The sequence below is a fragment of the Sturnira hondurensis genome, unplaced genomic scaffold, assembly GCF_014824575.4.
Source record: "Sturnira hondurensis isolate 20B ecotype Veracruz unplaced genomic scaffold, ASM1482457v3 Scaffold0016663, whole genome shotgun sequence".
In the NCBI taxonomy this organism is placed as follows: domain Eukaryota; kingdom Metazoa; phylum Chordata; class Mammalia; order Chiroptera; family Phyllostomidae; genus Sturnira; species Sturnira hondurensis.
In genome coordinates this window covers 8,293,107-8,317,451 of record NW_028089294.1, presented here as the reverse complement: position 1 = coordinate 8,317,451, position 24,345 = coordinate 8,293,107, and the positions used below count along the sequence as shown (strand labels likewise).

The 24,345-nt window shown below is 36.8% G+C and overlaps 1 protein-coding gene across 3 annotated transcripts in view; it reads right to left on the bottom strand.

Annotated features, from left to right (window-relative positions):
- Positions 1-3,807: 3,807 nt before the first annotated feature.
- The window catches only part of HEATR5B (HEAT repeat containing 5B), a 75,417-nt gene continuing 54,879 nt past the window's right edge, over positions 3,808-24,345 (bottom strand). For all 3 annotated transcript variants that reach the window (XM_037066561.1, XM_037066562.1, XM_037066563.1), the window contains exons 27-36: positions 21,263-21,442; positions 17,999-18,236; positions 16,608-16,862; positions 14,996-15,123; positions 13,923-14,067; positions 12,703-12,969; positions 11,095-11,319; positions 9,540-9,691; positions 8,136-8,349; positions 3,808-4,703 (exon numbers count right to left, since the gene is read on the bottom strand). In XM_037066561.1, the coding sequence (XP_036922456.1) occupies positions 4,399-4,703; positions 8,136-8,349; positions 9,540-9,691; positions 11,095-11,319; positions 12,703-12,969; positions 13,923-14,067; positions 14,996-15,123; positions 16,608-16,862; positions 17,999-18,236; positions 21,263-21,442 (2,109 nt within the window). In that variant the 3' untranslated portion in view covers positions 3,808-4,398. The remainder of the gene's footprint in view (positions 4,704-8,135; positions 8,350-9,539; positions 9,692-11,094; positions 11,320-12,702; positions 12,970-13,922; positions 14,068-14,995; positions 15,124-16,607; positions 16,863-17,998; positions 18,237-21,262; positions 21,443-24,345) is intronic.

Sequence of the window (24,345 nt, the reverse complement as noted above, 5' to 3'; positions counted from 1 at the left end):
ATTCTCTGCATATTAGTCTCTGTCATATCACACACCTGTGGTTATTTTCTCTTTCTTTCCAGGCAGAACGTAAACATATGGCAGATTCTTTGCTTGACTGGTCACTATTGTATTCCCAATACCTAGCATACAGTAGGTGTCCCATAAATAACTGTCCAATGCATGAGTACAATACAGCATGAGAGAATTCAAGTTCTCATTGTGACAAGAAATGCACTATAAATAAGGCAATCATCTTTAAAGAGCTCTCTTAGGAAATTCTCATTCTGATTGCACCCTGCCTCTTTGAAGCGCTGACCTGTTGGTGCAGTCTGCCAACGGGCCCTCCTCTCTGCAGATCAATGATCCTATTGCCCCTTTTCACCCTCCTTCGTATCACTTCTTGGATACACACCGGTTTGTCTTTGCCCTTCCCGTGTGGCGTTAAATGGCGACCCTTCAACTCACTAAGCGGCCCATTATGCACACACATTGAGGCCCCACGGTGTGTGGAGAAGGACTGTCACCTTCCGTATTTTAAACAAGCATGTTTTACTAAAAAATAGCCCAGCTCTACTGAGGCTTTCTACTAGCTTCATAAAGCCTCATAGTCAACTAAAATTTCATTTTAAAAAATGTTTAGTGATATCAAAATACTTGTGGAGATTTAAAGGCACTCTCAAGCATTTTCTTAGAATTTGGAAAAGACCCAGTTTCATTTCCCATCTGTTATTTCAAAAACCATCACAACTAAGATGAAGCAATATGTGTCAAAATTCAATCCTGTCATATTTTTATAGCTTCTTTAAGGAACTACTCCAGGAAATAATCTGCAAGTTTTCCTTTTTAAAAAGTCACATGCAGCATTATTATTAAAATGTAAGTAGCCATCAAAAAAAAAAAGGAAGAGATTCAAGGAGAGGATGAGTAATCAGGAGTGAGAAGTTAGAAAGGTCAAACAAGATCACTTACATTTTCTTGGATTCTTTGGACTCACGTGCAAAGTCAAGGGGAAAAGAGCATGTGTATGAGGAAAACAATGCCTGACACGAAAACCCCTGAGTTCCAATGCCCAAAAGAGACAGGTCCCGTGGACAGGGAACCAAGGCTGTGAATAAGATTTCCTGAGGGAAGAGAAACAATAGTTGTACTGGTTGCTTGTGTATGCATGGTTCTCACGCTTGTTTAGTCCCTTAGCTCAGAACAATTTTTCTGAATTATGATTAACACACGCAGTTCCCATTTATTTAAGTAAAATTTTATGAAGCCCATAAATAATAATGCTATAAGCTTTTCGAATTATAAATGGATGTTTAATGATTGACTCAGGTTTTAAAAAGAACCCATCTGATGTGAAGCATTAAGGCAAGACATTTATTTATAGCTGTACTCTAGCCATTTCTGGCACCAACCTCAAAATTCCAATTAAGAATGAAGAATATGTGAAGCACAGTAATTCATATAATTAAATGCATTTTGAAAACTGGGCTAATTATATCCACCCTTGGCATTGTTTGAATAAAAGTAAGGGCTACAAAGTTCTAGCACAGTGCCTGACACTCAACAGAAATGGCAGCTCTTCTTGAAAGTGATACTCTGCAGTATTTCAGCTGCTGTTTGAATTTAATGTGTTATACTGTCACACTGTGATAGCCATTTCACATACGTGCAAAAACTACTTTTCAGACTAAATAATATGTGCTGATATTAAAGGATTGGCCAAAGAGTCACTCTCTTGATTTCAAAAAGGGGGGCAGGGTAAACAGACATATGTACTGGCTTCAATGTGCAAAAGATCATGGAGAGAATAGTTGGTAAATGTTCCTTTCATTTGATAGACGGGGAAACTGAAGCCCCCACAGGTGTCGGTTGTCCAAAGTTCTTTCCCTGATGGCAGAACCTACTTAGGACTGGGACTATGATTTGGGAGCTGTACTATGATATTATTAACAAGAATTTGGAAAGCAAATAGAGGATACTTTATTTCTGATAACCTTAAGACTTCTCAGAGTAAGCTTCTGAAAGAATCCACTGGCTATCACGATGTTCCTCTTAGCTTCTCGATTTTGAATATTCTTAAATAAAAATGCTTAATTGGGTTGAGAAAAATCTCATGGGTTGGGCAATGGAACAAATTGAAAAATACAATTCTCCCAACAAATATTTTATAGATATAATCTTAGAAAAGAAGAAGTAGGTGGTGTGGAAGAGTTTGGAGAAAGTATAAAGATGTATTGGGACGGGTGAAGAGAGGAAGAGAAAGCATAAGGGAGAGAGGGAGAAGAAAGTGGCACAGCCATTGCTAATGCATGATGGAGTCTACCGCAAACTGGGAAACAAAGATTCCACTGCAAAGTGGAAAATTACGGAAAAAGTCTGGGGGGGGGGGGGGGCTACCAAGAACAGCAGAAAATAGCCCAGTCAAAAATAAGCATACTTTTTAAGTAGGTGAGTGAAAAGGTTTTATGTCTACAAGAAACAAGGAACGGGAAAACAGTCTGGCAGGCCCTTAATGACTTGAACAGTTACCTGTGGGTAGGGAAGTCCACTCCCAGCTATACACCCAAGGGAAATGAAAACTTATGTCTACCCCCAAATTTGTAAACATTGGTTCACAGAAGCATTATTCATGACAGGCAAAAGGGGAAAACAACCCAAATGTTCAAAGGATAAATAAAATGTGGCATTCATACAATGGAATATTATCCAGCCACAAAAGGGGTAAAGTACCAATGTATATACTATCACACAGATCAACAATATGTGAAGAAGCCAGTCACAAAAAACCACATATGACATGATTTCATTTATATGAAGTGTTCATAATAGGAGAATAAAAAGAGAGAGAAATATAAGATTAAAGAGAAATGGAAAGTTAAATGGTAGGTACAAAATAGGGGCAGGTTCAGAATAGCTTAAGAAATGGAGAAGTCAAAGAACTTATGTCTACAACCCATGGCCATGAACTAAGGGCAGGTAATGTGGGGGGGAGGGGATAATGCAGTTGGGAGAGGAGTACAGGGCAGAGGGTAATAAAGGGGGGAAAATGGGACAACTATACTAGCATAATCAATAAAATATATTTAAAAAGAGAGAGAGATGGAAAGGTTGTGGGGGGTACAGCATTTCTTTATAGGATAATGAAAATGTTCCAAATTGTTTTTACCAATGGTTGTATTACTCTGTGTGTATACTAAAAAATACTGATTTGTACATTTTTCAATGGATGAATTATATGGTATGAGAATTATAACTCAATAAAACTGTTACCAAAAAAAAACCTCTCCAAAAAACAAGGAGAATAACTTCAGAAAAGCAAGTCTGAAATGAAAAACAACCCTGTAGAGATAAAAGTCAGTGAGAAATAGGTGAGAGAAAGTACCTATCTGAAGTCTAAATTACTGAATGAGGAAGAAGGGCAAAGATTTTTGAGCTGCCAATTGGTGGCGGTATGAGAGATTACAGAGGAGGTAGATGACAAATAGGTATAAATGTTCAGAAAGATGACTTGATTTTGAATATAGTCAACATAACACTGGTAAAACTTGCTGTTTAAAATTTGCTAAACATGATGGCAAACGTTGTTTCATCAATTACCTATTTGATTTTGTAAATTGCCATTGCATTGGACATTGGCATAACTATTATTACGGCTAACTCATTTTTGTATGCCCTGAAGCACTTAGCTTGATCCCTTATCCACAACAGGCACTCAATAAATATTTGATGAATGAAACTGACCATTATAGCCAGAACTCAAGGCTCTGTAATTACAAAACATAACTGAGGCCAAATTTTAGCCATTAAAAAAAAAGCAGACCATTATTCCACATCTGAAATATTTTAATGGATCTTAAATGAAAGTTTTAATTTAGTTAACAAAAAAAATACACAAGCATAATTTAGTAATCTAATATGAAAGTAAAAAGACCTATTAGAAAGGTAAGGACACGTTGAGACATGCTAAGAAAACGTGACTATTCATATTATATACACTACAAAACAGGCATTTTACATGATTTTGCTAACTTCAAAATTTAAATTTTTCAATTAAAGTTTTCATGGCAGGTGCTGAATCCTACCTATTTTTTCTGACAATATCAATAAGCAGCCCAACTACATGATACAATTATTTTTCGCATTTAAATGTAAAAGTCTGGCTCAGTATTTAAAAAATAAATTAATTAATAAAACAGAAAAAGTATCAGGAGAAAAGTGAAAGCACGTTTACCACATTACATAAAATAAATCACTCCTTCAAAACAAGAGAGCAGTGTGAGCGTTATTTCACCTAACCTACTTGGAAGCATATAATACCAATATACAAGTAAAGTAAAACCTACAGTCTGGAACGATTCAGTGGCTATCACTAATTAGCTTCTAGTTGACAACATAAATAAAAATGAATGGAATAGCAAGTTAAAAAAAACTTGTTTTTAGCTTAATCGTTGGTGCAGAAGGCATAGTTGGGGCTGGCTGCCTGGTGGCGGCTTTAGCTTTGCTGGCTTGGCTTGCTCGAACAGCAGTTTCCAAACGTATTTTCAACTCGGGAGCTGCTCCCATCACCGTCTTGAAAGCATGTGGATACAGAGGTCCGATACGCATTAAATTCTGGAGTGCAAATTCATGAAGATCTTTGGAGGCTGTGTTTGCTGAGGCAAAAGAATTTTCATCCAGCAGGTAAGAGATCAAAGTGGGAACTAGAAGAGCAAGTAACTGGACTCCTGCAAATAACAAGGTTAGTCTGATGACGATCCTGAATCTGAAAATAACAGTCCACTTTTCTTTTAAAACTAGGCACAGGAGTCTGAATTATAATAAAATATAAGTAAACATGTATAATCTTCTTTAGACCTCAATGATAACTCATAATTATTATTAAATATATCCCAAATGCCCAAGCTATGTTAGGGTAGGAAACCAGGCTTGTTAAGAGTATATGTTTTATATATATAAATATATAAATTTTATTTAAAAAACAATGGCTGGTCTAGCTCAGTGTATTGAGCACCAGCCTGTGAACCAAAGGGTTGTCAGTTCAATTCCCAGTCAGGGCACATGCCTCGGTTGCAGGCCAGGTCCGCCCCCGGGGGGCGTGCGAGAGGCAACCACACATTGATGTTTCCCTTTCTTCCCCTCTGTTTAGATATAAATAAATAAAATATTTAAAAAATAAAAACAATGCTTAAAAGATTAAAAATAAATAAGCCTTTTACAACTGCCATCTAGTAGAAGGTATTTGAAAGCGAGACTGTGGAACATCTAAGGGTAATTCAGAGTAGGGAGGCTGGAGCAGGGCACAGGAACCTGAGCTGCATCTGTTTACTATGCTTTAACTAAAACAAGATATTTCCTTCTCTTTGAAACAGAAATAGAGCTCTTTCCCATTTCATCATTCCCTCACAGTGAGTTAAGGAAAAAAATCTTTCAAAAATAAGGGATACATACATACTGGGATAAAAAACAAGAACGCATGCCTGGCTGACATAAACTCTACGTCCTAAAAAAAAGACTTATGGGAGGCTTAATCCCCTTTACTAGTCTCTCTGTCTTTCCATATTAACAACATCATCCTGGAATATAAATTTCATTAAAGCTGCTATTTTTCTTTAAAAAAACACGTAATCATAAGTATATGTCTCTTATAATGAACATTGAGAATAATTCTTTCCCCCACTTTAATGAATGCTAATTGTGGTAGAATGGCAATACGTGAAGTCAAAGCCAAGGCTGCAGGGAAGCAGGAAACACATGCTGCACAATGTGGGATACAATACTCACTGATGTCATCAAAGACAATAATCACCGGGCCTTTCCAGAACCCCAACCTCCCTCTGGCCCAGAACTTCCTCTTTCCCTCCTCCATGTTTTTCTCCACAACACCTATTCATGTATCTCACTATTATATCTACATCTCAAATTAATATAGTTTTAGCCATTTTTACCTCTGTAAAATTATGTAGATATGTCTACACTATATATGCATATGAATTTTATATCTATACATAAAAGAAATAAAACTTATCTAAGAGGGAGAGGTGTTGCCTGTGGTTTCCCTCTAGAGTGGAAGCTCCATCAGAGCTTTGTCTGTTTTATTTCACACTGAATCATCAATGTCTAGAACAGGACCTAGAAAATGGTGAGGTATCCAGTAACTATCTGTTGAGTGAGTGAATAAACATACATGCACCTTTTCTCTTAGAGACCATTCAGAAGTTTTTGACTGATTGAATTTTTTTCATGTTAAAATTTCAGAAGATGATAACCTAACATTTTAAAAGTCCCAAGCGAGTTCTCCAATCAGCCAGATTTAGCTCATGTTCCCTCACAAAGAATGACAGTAGTACTGTATAATAAGACTAATTTTTCTAATGAAAATAAAATAGTAAATTGTCAACTAAATATGAAATTATTTCAGTACACTTTGTGCTTACTAAAGCAGAAGAACTTTCCAACAGTAGCTTAAAAGGTGAGCTTTCAGTTTTAACAGTTAAAATAAAATTAATTGGAAAAAATCTACTATAAGTTATTTAAGAACCCATCAAGTATCTGGAAATGTGCCAAGCATTTTAGGAAATATATACCTCACCTCTACCTAATGCTTTTATTACCTAGTTGAAGAGCGTACGTATGCAGCACATAGAACTAGAGAACCATGTGCTAAAAACCTATAGGTAACATTGGAGATACAGAGTTCATCAAAAGACTCACACAGTCGAGCAATACTTCAGGATTTTATAGTTTTAGTAATTATTTTCAAATAACAAGGCCATAGCATAAGGTTGATTACAACTGCCAAAGAAACCATATGAAGGAAAACATCGGAGTGGCTGAATAACCTGGCAACATTTGAAGAACTGAGACGTGACGTAGGTTTAGTAGATTTATTTAAAAAGGGAGAGAAAAAAATACCCGAGAGAGTGAAGATACAACCAACGTTGTATACAGATTAAAATGAGCAGAGTGAGACAACTGGACTGGTCAGGTTTGTAGGTATACACACTAGGGAACAGAATAAAAAGCTCTGAAAACCAAGAAAAACTATTTGAACTTGATGAAGTAAAGCAAGAGGAAATTACTCAAATAGTCTTAAACAAGGGAGAGAAAATTGTTTTAGGTATATCTGATGGGAATTTCTGCTAGCAAACTATTATAATTATGTATTTACAAGGATAGGAAGCAGGTTTCTCTAGAATCCTAGAGAAGTTCCAAAAAGAGATAGGACAAGTTTGGAGAAATAGATTGAATAAAGATGATGGAAAAGAGTTAAAAGTCAAGTCTAATTTATTATTTTCAGTTTGTAAACTTGATCATTTGGGGTAAGAAAAAATTCACAGCCTGTTTCTATAATGGATACTGCAAAATAAAAATAAAAATTAACATTTGTGCCCTGGCTGGCGTAGCTCAGTGGATTGAGTGCAGGCCTGTGAACCAAAGGATCGTGGTTCGATTCCCAGTCAGGGCACATGCCTGGGTTGCAGGCCAGTTCCCTGCAGGGGACGCAAGACAGGCAGCCATACATTGATATTTCTCTCTCTCTCTCCTTCCCTTCCCCTCTAAGATAAATAAATAAAATCTTTTAAACATACATAAATAAATACATAAATATGAACATTTGTGACTAATTTGTGAAAAAGTTGAGTGATAAAATGAATTTAAAAGCTGAAAATTTACCCTTTGGAATCATATTACTGTATTTCATATAACCACTTATTTTAGTATTACTTAACACTATGTATGGTAAATATTAATGTAAATAACTATGTATTGCAGTATTAGTGAGATATATCGATGACATGCATCATCAAGATTTTTTCATTTTTTTAATGGACTGTTTCACTCAGAATACAGATTTTTGTACTACAGCAAGCCGTTTAAGAGTTAGAGTAAGTTATTAGCATTTAAAAAAAATTCAATATCTTATACATTGATTCATTTCTTTATTTGATAGTATCCTCCTAATTAATGCTATCACATTCCATTAATATTTACCTTTAGCTTATCTTTAGTAAATATTACATCTACCTTTGGGTTTTGCATAGCATTAGCCTTAGATTTAGTTTCACTGTTGCAATATCCTGAGTCTAATATCAAATATGATTTATATAATATAGATCATCATTTCAGACTAGTGACTTTTATAAGAAAATACTTACTGTTCTGTTCTTCCCCAAGAGCAACCAATGTTTCAAGAACTTTGATTCCTTCTTGAACAGCTAAAAGCTCTGTGCTACTGGCTGGTCTATTTCTTTCAACAGCCTTTAGCTTTTCAACCACTATTGGAGCTAATGAATGGATGTAGGGAGTTGAAAGGGCACGGTTGGAATGTTGGAAGACTGAGAGAAGAAGCTGGTAACATTTGGCTTGAACCTATATAAGAAAATCATTATATTACTTAATATGTGTGATAGTTCTTATCTGCTGTACAATCACATAGCACCTTAACACACACTGAAACGATGTAACACTGCAGAATGAAAACAGAAATGCAGGACCAGTCAATGCCACCTTCTACTTATAGAAATGGAGTACAATAATGAGATTGCTAATAAGCTAATGAAATAAAAACAACTAAAAATAAATTAATCAAATAAATATTATCTATAGGTTAATTGCTGAAGTACCATGCTTATATAATTTGTACATTTATACAGTGTAGGAGAAGCTAAACACCAGACATTTTCATTTTAATTTGTTTTTTTTAATTATTTTTTAATACAACTGTCCCTCCCACTTTAGCCTACTTAATAGGAAGGCTAATATTGAATGATGTCAAACAAAGCTATAAAAATACATTGCTTAGGCAGTTCAACTGCATTTGAATTCCCTGGAAATGACTGCTTATGCCAATTTAGGTTTTCCAGGCCTAGAAAGTAAGGTCTCCTTGGATCAATTTCAGATTAGAAAGACTCCATATTAATTAAAAAAAAAAAAGCAGGAAGGAAGCAAGGGAAGAAAGGAAGGTCCATTAACACATGTGACAAAGAGTGGAATGAAACTGCTTCAGCACCTTGGGAGAGGGGAGGGTGCCAAACCTTGCTGGAACTAAATCCCCAGGGGTGCTTTTAAATACAGATCTCTGATACAGGGACAAGTGGTAAAGTCTAGGATCATGTTACTACACTGAAATTTTTCAGATGTGTAGAGGGTATGAGAAACATTACTTTAGACTTCGACATTGTAAAACAAACTTTTTTTTCTGAAAAAACTAGTTTCCAACTGGTTCATTAAAACAGGTAATAAAATAAATTTATCTTTTAATTCCCTTGGTATCATTAAGTAAACAGTAAAAAATACAATCACAGACTCATCTAAAATCTCTAGCAACATAAGTCGGATTAACCAAATATTTTAGGTACTGGAGAATTTTTGCACATGTGAATTAACATACACGTAAGTCCTTCCTAGTGTCTAAACCTTCTGATCTTTTTGAGTTTTTCTTTTTAAAAGGTATAGAGTAAATATTAGGTTTTCATTTGCTATATCGTACATTTTAACAAATCAACCTGAAATATTCCTGTAAAGCGGAATATTTACCTCTATGTTTAAGTACAACTTACCCATGGGTCACATGAATTTAATGCATTTTTAAATCTGCTCATGCAGCCATTCTGTAATGACTGGACTCCTATTATTTCACTACTAGCAGACCACAGGAAGAGTGCGATTGCCGTCAGCATGCTTACTTCATCGGGCACAGGCACGGAATCTTCTGAAATAGATGAATAATGAAATACTGAAGTATATGAAAAATGAAAGCAGTGTGCTATTTCTAAAGTACTTTGGAATTTCAATCTTGAACAATAACCCCCTCTCTTCCCAACAACATTTATAGCAGCATGTGTCTCAATCTAACACAGCCCGTGAACAACTCCATGAATAGGGCTCATCTACTACTGAGGAAATAGGAGATTCTTTATTAGAAGTTCTATACTTAAGTCCCTTTTCCTTGTTTTTCAGGATGGTACAATATTAATTGAAAAAAGTCAGGCATAAATCCTAATAAGAATTCTAATGTGAAAAGCTTAATTAGATATGAAAGATAAAAAATATGGAAATATAAAATTACTTATAATTCATTTAACTTTTTTGAGTTTAGATTAATCAAACATTTCCAAATACTCTCCTTCCAACAAAGTTAGATCATTTTGGTAAGATATTCTAAGTAATTTAAAAATTCAGAAAAGACTTTTCTTAGTGATATCACCTTTCTATTTAATAAATGTGAAATTCTATAAATTCTACACAACCATAAGTAAAAAAAAACTTTCACAATTTCCTGAAGATAGTAATCTCATAATTTTAAATGAATTTCTTGCTACTTCATTTATTCAGAAATAATAAACCAAATGAAAATAGAGTATATAATTAGAAAGAAAGGAAATATGTACACTTATTCTAAAGAACAATACTAGTAAACATAAAATAAGACAAACAATTTTATGATTATCATTTCTTTCACAGCTGAACTTACCAATGTTCTATATATGTGAATTTGGGTTAATTTGGCAGCTGCAAATACCCAGTGATAATCAGTCTTTTATCTGAATTACATATACATTTAATATATATGTTTATCTCATAATGAGGGTACAATACAATAGTCCACTAATGTAATATAAAGAAAAAAAGTGATGTAAAATTCAAAGGATTCAACCAATCTATAATGACCTTAGCCATACATGTTAAAAACTTAGGAACTCCATAGTAGGAATATTACTCTAGGTGAAATGACAACAATCTCTAGTTCAGAGTTGGGACCATTGCAGGCAATTTTTTTTTGTCAGAAATTAACATTTTATTATTAAATTGTGGCTTCAGTAACAGAGATAATACAACATGAGCCCACTCTATCTTAGAGCCAGAAAGTGAGGAAGTACTTAGGAAATAATGGGGTCGCATCAGACCTCCCATCATGTATCTAAGTTTTAAGACAAGGGCATTTAGAGTCCATATCCGAAAGGGCACTAAAGTTCGCATCTGAAAGACATGACCCAAACACCTCTCTGAGTCAATTCAGTGTTATACAGCAATTCTACTCACAAGCTCATTCAATTAATTAATTAGAGAAGAGGTAGCCTATCGATTAAAAAATTTAAACTCTGACTAGGTTACCTGGTTGCGAATATTCCAGGATGCATGCAAGGGTGCTACGAATGAGAGCTGTCCACTGTTTTTGAGTGTCCTCCGTTCTGGCCAATGACAGCGTCACAATATTTTTGATCCCTTGAAGAGCTGCACTAACTGGCGGAGGAACCTGATTATCTGCAGACTTTATTGCTGTGTCTTTCAATATCCTTGCAATTAAAAACAGAATGGTGGGCAGAATAGTCATACATCCTGAAATCAAAACAAAGTGGGTTACTCATAACTATTTCAGTTCCCATATTTCAGTTGTTTCATTGTTTATATTTTTTACGATTATGGTTTAATATTATTTTCCTTTTTTACACAAAATTTATGGCATTACTATTACTATAATTTAATGTCTGAAAAGGAAAATAAGAAAAGTGGCAATTTATTTCAAAGAAGATGGTATTTTTTTCCAACTAGCCTTGTTTTTATTATTTCTAGTACTTTATCTATTTAGTATTTCATGTCCTTCATAATGAAATTAAGAAAGGAAGATGGAAAACACTACTATATCCATACCTTAAAAAATATCTGAGTAACTTGGTGACTTTTGTAGCAATTCTAAGATATTTAATTAATCTTCAGTGTACAAAAGTCAGCCTAAACCAAGCCAGGTAATCATAAACAGAGTATGCGGGTAAGCAAATGAGAAGCGTCAGAATCTGCCCTGGCCAGGCGACTCAGTTGGTTGGAGCATCCTCCCCATACACCAAAAGGCTGCATGTTCAATTCCCAGTCAGGGCATACACCTAGGTTGCAGGTTCAATCCCTGGTTGGGGCACATATAGGAAGCAACAAATCATTGTTTCTCTCTCAGACCAATGTCTGTCTGTCTCTCTCGGTCTCTCTACAGCCCCCATCCCTCCCTCTCTCTCTCTCTCAAATCAATAAAAATACATCCTTAGGTAAGAATTAAAAAAGAAGAGAAAGAAATGACAGAATCCTAGATTGTAGCTGAAGGAGCTTCAAGGTCATGGAGTTCCACATCCCACTTAAGGACAGACCCCTTTCACAACTCTCCCTTTCTGTGATCCTATTCTGCCTGCAAAGCCTATCATTTTCACACCTGTGGGCTTACGCTGTGCTCAAGTTTGCCTCTATGTCTCCGGATAATACCATTTCTACCTTCTGGATAAATAGAGGGACGTCTACTTTCCCATTCAGTAGTTCTTTATTCAAGCACAGATAGCTATTATCTTTTTTAGGTACAATTTCTTCATTTACTCCTTACAGTTCGTTGTCACTCTCCTCTGACTTTCTTTAGTTTGTCAATGTTGCTCAAAGTGGCAACCAGATCAGACACTAAAAGGGTTAGTAATTCCACCTAAAATTCAGTGTCCTCTCTCACAGTGTGGTTCTATCTTTTTGTTGAAGTTTGTCAGAAATACATCTGAAACTAGTACCTTGGGTTTGGGCTTTTTTAAATCTTTTTAAAATCCTAAATATAAATACACCCTTAAAAAAACAACCTCTCCTTTCACACTTGAGACTTCAGAGGAAAATAAATCACTATAGTGTTTAAAATCAAAAGCGAGCTCATCTTTGTCTACCATAACATAATGCACTTTCAAACAGTGACCAATACTGTACCAGCAGGCGAACACAGGGATGGTAAGTCAGAGAGTATGGTGACTGTGGCTGCCACCAGACGAGCACTTTCTTCTGACAGCCGGGTTTTGGCAGCTATGTGACTTGGGGAGTCTGACATCTTGGTACTGAGGTGTGGCATGTGCCGCACTAAAATGAACATCAACAGCTCCATCGTCGCAAACACAAGAGATTTTCCTGGAATAAGACCACCGCTGTCACCTCCTTCTCCTAACACGGGACAGGATTCTTTTTCCATGTCATCTTCATCTTGGGTAAAAAGAAAATTTGGTGAATTTCCAGCAAAATAATAATAATGACAACAAATAGGAGATAAAACAACACAATACATTTGAAAAATTCTTTCAAAAGAATTTATAACTGAGGCCCTGGCTGGCGTAGCTCAGTGGACTGAGCACAGGCCTGCGAACCAGAGGATTGCGCTTCCCAGTCGATTCCCAGTCAGGGCACATGCCTGGGTTTCAGGCCAGTTCCCTGCAGGCCAACTCCCAGCAGGGGACTCGTGAAAGGCAACCATACATTGATGTCTCTCTCCCTCTCTCCTTCCCCTCTAAAGATAAATAAATAAATAAAATTTAAAAAAAAAGAATTTATAGCTGAATGTCTACTGATATAACATGTCTTTTTCAGAATAATTATCTGCCTTATTAGAATTCTGTTTATTGACCTCTTTTTAAAAGTAAAAGACAATCCATTTTTTACTTGCATAAATTTATTAGATATTTTTATTAAGAGTGTATTTCATGCCCTGGCTGGTATAGCTCAGTGGGTTGAGCGTGGACCTGCAAACCAAAGTGTCACCAGTTCAATTCCCAGTCATGGCAAATGCCTGGGTTGCAGGTCAGGTCCCCAGCTGGGGGCATGCCAGAGGCAACCACACACTGATGTTTCTCTTCTTCTCTTTCTCCCTTCCTTCCCCTCTCTCTAAAAATAAATAAATAAAATATTTTTAAAAAAGAATGTATTTCATAATAGGAGTAACACATATATTAAGTATAACCCTATGAAGTTGACACTTTGAAGCTGGAAAATAGTTGACTATCAGCCATTTAATTTGGTTCTTTTTAATGAAAGCAAAGTCAATTGCATATCTCAATCCATGATTAATTTTTTATTTAAAAAAATCTCCCTGGCATTAGTATTTTAAAAATGAGAGTACAAATAAGATCTACATCAAAGTTTCTGTAATTTCTAGTGCTTACTTAGAGTGTTTCTTTTTTCTTGCAAATAATCCTGAGCAGCTCGCACTATCTGCTGTACGACTCCAGTAACCAGCAGCTGGACGGATGGCGGATTCCAGGTCAGTAAGAGGCGGTGTAAAACACTCAGCAACTCAACACCAATCAGCTGTTATGAATTAATACAGATGGATTTAATTAATTTCCACTTCAAAGGATAAACTTATTAAAATCTAGGAAAATATGTATATAAAAATAAATTTGGTAGCTAAAATTAGCATATCGGACTATGTAACAGATAAAAACATTATCACAGTCTTGAGAAATGGTCACATTTTATCTCAACATGTTTTCAGTCAACAAATTATTTTGTTATTTATATAATTAAATAATTTTCCTATTAAAAATGATCATTCTCCTATTTCTTTCCTCTATTGAACTAAGCAGTATTGTGAGAGTACAAATCAAGTTCTTGATTTTCAAGCTAAACTGCGCACCCAAGAGGTGTCTACCAGAGATCCTAGGCACCGCTGGTAGTCCCCCTCCATTCATCTCGGCAACTACTTCAAATCTATCGCTAGCTACTCACTTTCAGCCCTTCCCTCACCCCTCTATCTTCCACATCAAACCCACCCTAAACAAAGATCAAGTCCTCCAAATAGTCCAGACAGAAATGAGGAAAACTCTATCATTAAACTGTTGAGATGAGTAGCTGAGCCAGTGCAAAAAACAAAACAATAAAAACTCTGCATTAAGTGAGAGAGAAAACTTCCTCAAACATTTAAAAGTAGCATCAATTCTTTAATGTTCTTATAAGTTATTTTAGCCCTTTATTAGTAGAGTCATAAACTGGGACTGAGGTCGTCCCTTAAGTTTCTAGTTTTATTCGTCTGCTGATGACTAAATCAAAGAAGGCCTAGTGACTATCACCAGTCTAGTGGTGCCTGGACAGCCCAAAGTCAGTATGGGGTCTTAAATAAAGCCAAAATCCTGAGTAATTACTATATAAGATTTCATATGTGAGAAAATTATCTCAAGATAAATATCATGAAAACAGAGCACAGGATTAATTATCTATCTATAGGAAGGGACTGTACCTGATCTTCTGCAATATGGCTCCGGGCATAAGGAGAATCTAGCAAGGTATGCAAGGCCTGCAGACAAGCTGTGACATGCTCAACAGGCTCCTCAGGTCTGGGGGAACAAAGGAACTGTATACTCACACCTGTGATGTACAAAACAAAACCACAGGTTTGTCGATCTCAAAACACGATTGCTCTCATACCAAATTTTTCTCTATTCATATTTACTTTTTTAACAAATTACTTTAACGGATATTTATTAATGCCTTAAAGTAGAGTTCAAAATAGGTTCCAAAATAAGCAGCTAAACTTAACATAGATTATAGCTTTGCAATTATGTTACTAATCAAATTGGAGGTGGGGAAGTAGTTCTAAGATCATCATATTGACTAAGAAGATATTCAACTTTTTTATTTCTAGGACATTTTAAAATAATGCATTAAGAAAAAATTATGAAAACTATAACCTTTCATTAAATGGTTGCCAAAATATTTTCATGCCCACAAAGTTTTTTAAATGGCAAGGCACAATGAATATCGTGGGTTACAATTGCTCTTAATATGTATAAGGGTAAGGTCACTATTTTGTAAATCTTTTATATTTCCATTTATGGAATCTACTGACAAACTCTGTAATTTTGCATTAACAAGTATGTTCCTTTTCCCTTCCAAAAAAACATAAAATGACTAAGAGCTTCGTTATGATGTATAAAATCAATAAAGCCATTATAAATTAAGAGTTATTACAATTTACTTTAACTTTGCATTTTATTATTTCCTCATAGAATGATAAGTGCCAAGCCAAAAACAAAACAAAAAAATGTTAAAAAAGAAGTTTACTTTGTCTCTTGAAAGAATGTTGCTCTGTGAATAAATGGGATGGCCATAATTTTTACAGTCATTTTTAACAATTAAATTTTTAGATTAAAAATTCAGTTAACACCTTAGAAAATGTGCTTAAAATCCTCCTTTCCTTCTCGGACTTGTGCCATGTAAAACTTTCCATAGCATTAAAAAGGAAGATATGAAGGAGGTAAAATCACCCCACATCAAAATACGCCACTTTGGTATACTGATTATTTTGAGCTGAAGGTATTGGACAAACAGCAGGTATAGGTAGGAAGGGCTCTCTGACTCTTCTTCTCAAACCAGGTCATAGAATTTCTCATGATAAAAGTGCCCTCCCTGTATCAGGAAAAGAACATTCCTATTACCAGAGACTGGGAGTCCACATCAAAACAGACCTGTTCAAACCAACCTCCTAAAATAACCCTTATATTCCATTAGTTTCTCCCATTTACTTCCTAGTCACTGTCCCACAGTTTACTGCCCCTGGCCCAAACCCCTGTGTCTTGCCACAGCTCCACAATGTATTACTGTCTATTTAATATAGTAGATAAGATTTGGGGCCTAATGGCTACTCCGGGTCTTCATTTTCCTTCTAAAAACCCTTGTATACATGTAAAAATATTAAATAGCTTTGTTTGCTTTTCTCCTGTTAATCTGTATTATGTGGGTTTAATTCTTGGTTCAGTCACAGACCCTAAGAGGGTAGAAAGAAGCTTCCCCTAGAGATACCACTTTTCAGAAGATACACATGTTGAAATACCTTAATATGGCTCACCTACCTAAAATCAGGTGCATTCTGTCTTTGTTAACTTCTGGTAAAGACTTAGCACTAGGCGTTGATCCTGAGGCTTGGTTTAAACCGACAGTTGCAGAACGTTTTTGTAAACCAGATACAGCTGCTGCTTCTGCTGACTCCGAACACGTAAATCCTGTGCTGTTTAACCAAAGCGCCACTGCATGGAGAATGGGGGCCCAGGAATTCCGGTAGTGAAGTCTAGCTGTATCAATAGTCTCAGGAGTATAAAATGCTCCACCTATAAAACAATCATATCAATCAAAAATATTATTTTTATTCTAAGTGTTCAATCATTTATGTGCCACTAACTTAAAAATATTCATTACACACTGTCTTAGTCCATTTGGGCTGCTGTAACAACATACCCCAAATTGGATGGCATATACACAACAGAAGTTTACTTCTCATAGTTCCGGAAGCTAGAAGTCTGAGACCAGGGTGCCAGCATGGTCCACTGAGGGCCTTCTTGCAGGTTTTCCTTTTCACTGTGTTCTCACACGCTGGAAGGGGTTATGGAGCTAGGTAGGGGTCTCTGTTTTGGGCGGGGCCTCCGATAAGGGCACCACTCCTATCGATGAGGGCTCCAATCCCCTGCTCAAAGTACCTCCCAAAAGGCTCTACTTCCTACTACTATGATTACTACGATTACTACAGAGATTAGGTTTTAACAAAGAATCCCTAGGGGACAAAAACATTCAGACCGTGGCACATATGAAAGAGCAGCCTGGCCAAAGAGATTATCCTCATTACAAAGCCACCAAACTAACATCTTTCCTGCAGCTGCTGAACTGGAGCACCTGTCTCTTCTTTACTCATGCTGGGGCGTCCTTCCTTTGCAACTGCCCAAGCCACTGAGCATCCTCTCTACCTCTCTCCACCCTCTGGCCACTGGCTTCATCTTCATTGTTGCCAGAGACTCAGAAAACCCTTATCACCTTCTCTTTCTGTCACAGCTTGGGGGATCTCCTGCTTTTTTTTTTTTTTTACTTTTCTTCTGCCATTTTTCCCTACCTCCTGTTTCTACTACCAAACTGAGGACTTCCTCACCTGTCCCTGCACACATACATTGGCAGCCAGCACAGCAATACACTTCATCATGCTTATGGATACTGACTGGTTATGCACAGTTACTTAGAGTACCCTGGCTCATAGCCAGCACTATAACAGTGAGAACACTTTCGCTTTGGCTAACAAGTAAATTTAATACTATATTTGAACTCACAAATTCAATCTGGAGAAACATGCTCTAAATGAGAGAATGCCAAGTTGAAGTCCACAGAAATTTAAGATGTTATTATGACTGCTGCGTTCAGTGCCCAACAATCCCATTTTGTTTAATCTCTACCAAAGCCAAACCCTGAATGCAGTACTCACCATCTGGGGGGAGCTGACTGGCAAACTCAGCCGGTAAAGTCAGCAGTGCATAGTCCTTTAGCACTGCCAGCCACAGGCGGCTGAGGGCTGGCAGCTCAGGCTGCACAAGTGTTATCAAACTATCTGGTGGCAGTTCATCGATGGTGCCACAGTCGTCATCATCATCATCAGTATTTTTAATTGCTCCCTTTGGTTTAGACTCTGCTTCCTTTTTAATATTCATAGCAACCACATATACCTGGTAAGATATTCAGGAGCAAAAAATGGCATGATTTTTTAAAATGGCATATTCTGAGTTGTTATGATCATGCAGTCATCAAAAGGCAACTGAATGTAAATACTAAAGAATATGCAACCCCATGACTTCCTGATAACCTCCGAAGAATAATGTTCCCTGCCTTGGAGGCAATCCATTTCACTGGTCTGACTTCTCACTGGTGTTGCACTCACAACGCATCCTTTGAGGAGGATCCTCTGAATTTTTTCTGGCTTCTCTTGTTCCATTTTACAATGCCCCCTTTACATGTGTTCTTCTTTTCTTTTTCCCCATAGGGTATAATTTCCTGTTTACTGTTTCCACTTTCATAGACTTACTAGACACAATCCAGCATTCAAAGAAGAGGGCGGAAAAGTCAGAGACAGATTTCCATAAATACCCTTCTAACCTCCTTCTTATGGAGTCCTTATGTGAAACTTAGTAACCTAGGCTTTATAACAGATAGCTGAGCCAAGAATATAATTTACTAGTAATATACACTATCTGTGTCCTTTCTCTCCACTTTTTAAAACCAAAAGCATATGAAACTTTTAAAACTTTTTAAAACTTGCAACTTCCTAAAACATAATTTTAAAGATTCCTCTTTGTTGAAGTTATTTTCTGTTTGTTTTCTTTGTTTTTGTTCATTTGAGCTTTGGTAACTGGCACACACAAGCTGAATTACACATCAATGAAAAAAGAAAAAAAAAAGAGGAGGAGGACAAAGAAAATTGCATGAGGTAAAATTCTTGAGAAAACTGGTTTCCCCTACACACTGTTTTTTCTTGCTGTACCCGATGAGGAAGTCCATAGGCATGCACGTACACTGCCAGCTTCTTGGTGGCAGGGTCTTATCTCTACGGCTACAACAGCAGACAGCTATGGAACAGTCACTCTAGACAATGGTTACAGGAACAATGAACCTTCATTTTTTAGAAAAAGCATTCTTTAATACTGCCATGGTCTGTAATAGTTATGGTTTAGAAATTCTAACCATGAATATTTAGAAACAGAAAACAATTAATTTTAGGAATAAGAACTTTGGATTTCAAATTACAAATATATCACATTCATATTTTCTAGTATTCTTAAGCTTGCTTCCCCCCACACCCATGTTTATTATTATGCTGACACTGTAAAAACCTCTCATCAGCACTACGGTATATTTGACCATTCACTCCTCAGATCCCTACCAGGGATTTATTCTTGCCTTGTAGTTGCTGCTGTACGAGGCAGTGAGGACAAACAGTACATGGTTTTAGCCTCCCATGAACTCACACACTGATATAATGATAGGGGAGTGAAAAACATGCTAAAAAAAGGAATGTTTTTTTAAACTTGTTTTGAATGATTTATCTTCCGAACTTTACTACACTCAGTGCCTAGATACAGTGCCTGGCACCCTCCTAAAAAATACGGGATGGTTTGTGTAAAGAATGAATGAATCTCAGGTATAGAATTGTGTGTGGATTTTATCTGTATATGTGTGTTTCCATTACCATTTACCCCCCCTTATACCCTCTTCCATCCCTACCCACCCCTGTAATCTCCACACTGATGTCCATGTCCAGAGTGCTTTTTCTTTTTTGCTCAATCCCTCTATCTCGCAAACACCTCCCGAGAGCTGTCAGCCTGCTCTTTATTTATGATTCTGTCTCTACTTCACTTGTTAGTACAGTTTCTTCATTAAATTCCACATGACTGAAAACATATGGTATTTGGTTTTCTCTGACTGGCTTATTTTACTTAGTGCATTATCTTCCAGGTTTATCCACGCTGTTGCAAAGGATAAAATTTTATTCATTTCACGACCTGGTAGCATTCCACTGTGTATATGTATCACAGTTGTTTACCCACTCATCTACTGATAGATGCCTGGGCCGATTCCAGATCTTGGCTGCTGTAAACAACACTGCAATGACACAGGGGGCTTATGTCCCTTTGAATCGGTGTTTCAGGTTTCTTTGGACATATTGTGGTTTTTATTTCCTTCATTTTACTTATACTTCCAATTTTTGTATTTTTCCTGTGTAATATCTAATAAGGAAAATAAACCAAAAAAATGTTCCTATTCATTTAATACCATTTCTGACAAAGTCACATGTTCCCAGAGACAACCAGCTATTAAAAAACAAAACACAAAAACCCCTAGCACCCTGCAGCCTTGGTATCAATGAGTGACAGCAAATTTCATCAAACAAAAGATTCGGCCTAAATTATTTTCTATTACTTATACCTGTATGTTTTCCCTGCCTTGATTTCCCCATAGTAAACAGGGGGAGCCCCTCCTCGATACAGAAATTTAAAAAAACTCATTGAAAATTATTATTTTCAAAGATTTAATAAGATTTTTTTTGAAGTGATGGGGTACTATTTTTTTTATAATTTACTAAAGATTTTATTTATTTATCTTTAGAGAGAGGGGAAGGGAAGGAGAGAGGGAGAGAAATATCAATGTATGGTTGCCTTTCATGCATCCCCCACCAGGAAGTGGCCTGCAACCCAGGCATGTGCCCTATGGGAATTGAACCACAATCCTTTGGTTCACAGGCCCAGGCTCAATCCACTGAGCTATACCAGCCAAGGCAATAAGAGGTTTTTTTGAGATATAAAAGTTTATGTGTTTCAGTGAGAAAGAACAAATATATTTGGATGTAAAGCTCACCTTTTTAAAAGATTTTATTTATTTACTTATTTCAGAGACTTGGGACAAGAGGAAGAAAGACAGGAAGAAAAGCACTGATGTGAGAGAGGAACGCGGTTGGCTGCCTCTCATAGGCACCGCAGCTGGGGACCGAACCTGCCAGCCAGACATGCGCACTAACTGGAAACCAACTGGTAACTTTTTGCTTTGTGCTATGACACCCAACCAACTGAGTCACACCACTCAGGGATAAAGGTCAGTTTAAAAAACACAAAAATCAAATAAAAAATTTTATGCCTGTAAGAGGAGAGAAACATTTTCTCCTGCACGGAGAAACAGTTCAAAAACAACAGGCCACCGTTACCTCTGCCCATGCTTTGAGAACGGCCAGCTTCTCCATGGTTGCAGCGCTCTCTCGGTACAGCTGGCTGGAGGACCCTTTCCCAGCCTGAACTTTGTCCAGAGAGGAGACGAGTAGATTGTGTACTCGGCGAAGATCGTTGAGATCGCTCACAACTCCACTTCCAATCCATGTACTACATACCTAGCCAAAGAAAAATTTTTGAAGTTTTGTATTAAAAACTTAACATTTAACATATAGAAGAATAAATGGAATTCTTCTCCTTGAAGGAAGAAACACAAAACAAAGCAAATAAAACAAAACAAACCCAAAAGCTATGCTTTAATATTAGTTTTACTAACAAAACAAGTATGGAATTTATTATACACTTAATGTAGAAAACAAAATAATATTTACTTATCATGTTTCCATGGTCTAACTGGGCAAAAGTTTTACCAGAAAAAAATTTTCCACCTACATCAGGCCAGTCATGAATAATTCTTCAATTCAACATTTCTGCTTACTATAGTCTAATGGTTATTCTGGGTGCTATAAAAGAGATTTTTTTCTTAAGTAAAGAAAAAATTCTGGTCCCTGTCCTCAAGAAAAAACAGACTGAATGAACTGTGAGAATGTTTAAGACTATAATAGTACACTTAAAAAACAGGAGGGAGGGATTAATTCTGGCAGGAAAAACGGGAATGTTTAGATTTCAAGAAGGATACATATAGGGGAGTTACATGGAGGAAGAGATGAGAGTAGGAAAGTTAACTGGGACTAGATTGCAGTACAATTTGAATTCCATTAGGACTGAATTCAGACTTGCTCGATAAGCAATCATGAGTTCCCAAGGCTTCCAAGCAGGGAGATATTATTAGAAGTGTGCCCCAGGATAAAGGCTGCTCCAGTACTTATGCATAGGAAGAAATATGTACAGACAGCAAGCAATGTGTTCAGTTAAGGGACGATTACAAAATTATGGAACAGAGACGACAGGGATCAAACTGGGAATGGAATGAAAAAGGAGAGGCATCAGGGAGAGAGCTGGAAGTAGAAATCACAATCTGAAAATCCATTAAATATTTTTAGTTGGTGGGGCACAGGGACACGCAAAAAAGCGTGAGGAATCAAAGACTGCCAAATGCTGACTACTGAAGCTGCTGGCTTGGATGAATGGAAGGAAGGCGACGGCACTGCCTAAGAGAGAAAACGTAAGAAAATAAAGAAGTTTAGTAGAGTCGACAAGTTAGAGAGCATGATTTTGGTTGTGAACATTTCTTAAAAGATTTTATTTATTTGTAGAGAGAGAGGGAGGGAGGAAAAGAGGGAGAGAAACATTGATGTGCGAGAGAAACATCGATCGGTTGTTGGCCTCTCGTATGCCCCACAACCCAGGCATGTGCTCTGACTGGGAATCAAACCAGCAACCTTTCACTTCACAGGATGACATTCAACCCACGTGACATACCAGCCAGGACTCTTTGTGAACATTTTGACATGTTGAGTTTAAAGTACCAGTCAGAGACTCAGGAAAAGATATCCAGTAGGCAGCTGGAAACTTGGGTCTGGATTTTAGGAGCAAGGTCAAAGGTAACTTTGTAGACCCAGGAATGCTCCACACAAAGTAATGTTAACAACTAAAGTAATGTCACTGAATTTGTTTAGGAACTGATGTAGTTTTTAAAAAGCCTCAAGGACAGAACACAGGGAAAACAGTTACACTGACAGGACAAACCAAGTAAGAATAAACAATGAAAGAAAGTGAAAGGCTAGAAACACAAAAGGAAAACCAGGGAAGTGTGGAGATAACTGGAGCCAAAGGAAGAATGCCAAGAAGGAAGGCCTGGTCTGATGGGGCCAGCTTTACTGAACAATTACGAGTACTCACTTTCTTAACTGAAATCCTTGGGCCAAGACGTGTTTCACAATCACAGCATTTTGATACAGGTAACAAGATACATAGACCTCATTAAGAAAGACACCAACCAACATGTATGGCAGCACCACAGATTTGAAACATGGATATTTCTCCAGTAAAAGGTAGTACAAATCACACTAAAACTAAAAGAGGTTAATCAATATTCTAGTCTCACTAAGCTTCATGTCAGGGCCAAATGAGTAGGGTCAGCTCAGGTTTTGCTACCAAACGAATTATAAAAATGCTTATAGCTTTCAGAGTATCTGGATGTGAAATCATGGTTAATGGATTATGTTCCTATATTAAAAACATTTAAAAAGAACAAACACTTCATAAATTTATATGGAACCATAAATGACCCCAAAAAGAAGCTGCAATTTTGAGAAAGAAGAACAAAGTAGGAGGGATCACAATACCTGATACCAAACTGTATTACAAGGCCACTGTAATCAAAACAGCCTGGTACTGCCATAAAAACAGGCACATAGACCAGTGGAACAGAATAGAGAGCCCAGAAATAAACCCAAGTCTCTATGGGCAATTAATATTCGACAAAGGGGGCAGTAACATAAAATGGAGTAAAAATAGCCTCTTCAACAAATGGTGTTGGGAGAACTGGACAGCTAAGTGCAAAAAAAGAAACTCGAGCACCAACTTACACCATACATCAAAATAAATTCAAGGTGGATAAAAGACTTAAATATAAGCCGTGACACCATTAAAGTCCTAGAGGAGAACATTGGCAGGAAAATCTCAGATATTCCACGCAGCAATATTTTTACTGATACGTCCCCTAGAGCAAGAAACACAAAGGAAAGAAGAAACGAGTGGGATCTCATCAAAATTAAAAGCTTCTGCATGGCTAAAGAAAACAGTATTAAGATAAAAAGAGAACCAACTGTATGGGAAAACATATTTGCCAATGATACCTCAGACAAAGGTTTAATCTCCAAAATATACAAAGAACTCACACGACTCCACTCTAAGACGACAAGCAACCCAATTAAAAAATGGGCAAAGGACTTGAACAGACACTTCTCCAAGGAGGACACACAGAGGATCCAGAGACACATGAAAAGATGCTCAGTATCACTAGCTGTTGGAGAGAAGCAAATTAAAACCACAATGAGATACCACTCTACACTGGTCAGAACGGCTATCATAAAGCAACAAACAACAAGTGTTGGAG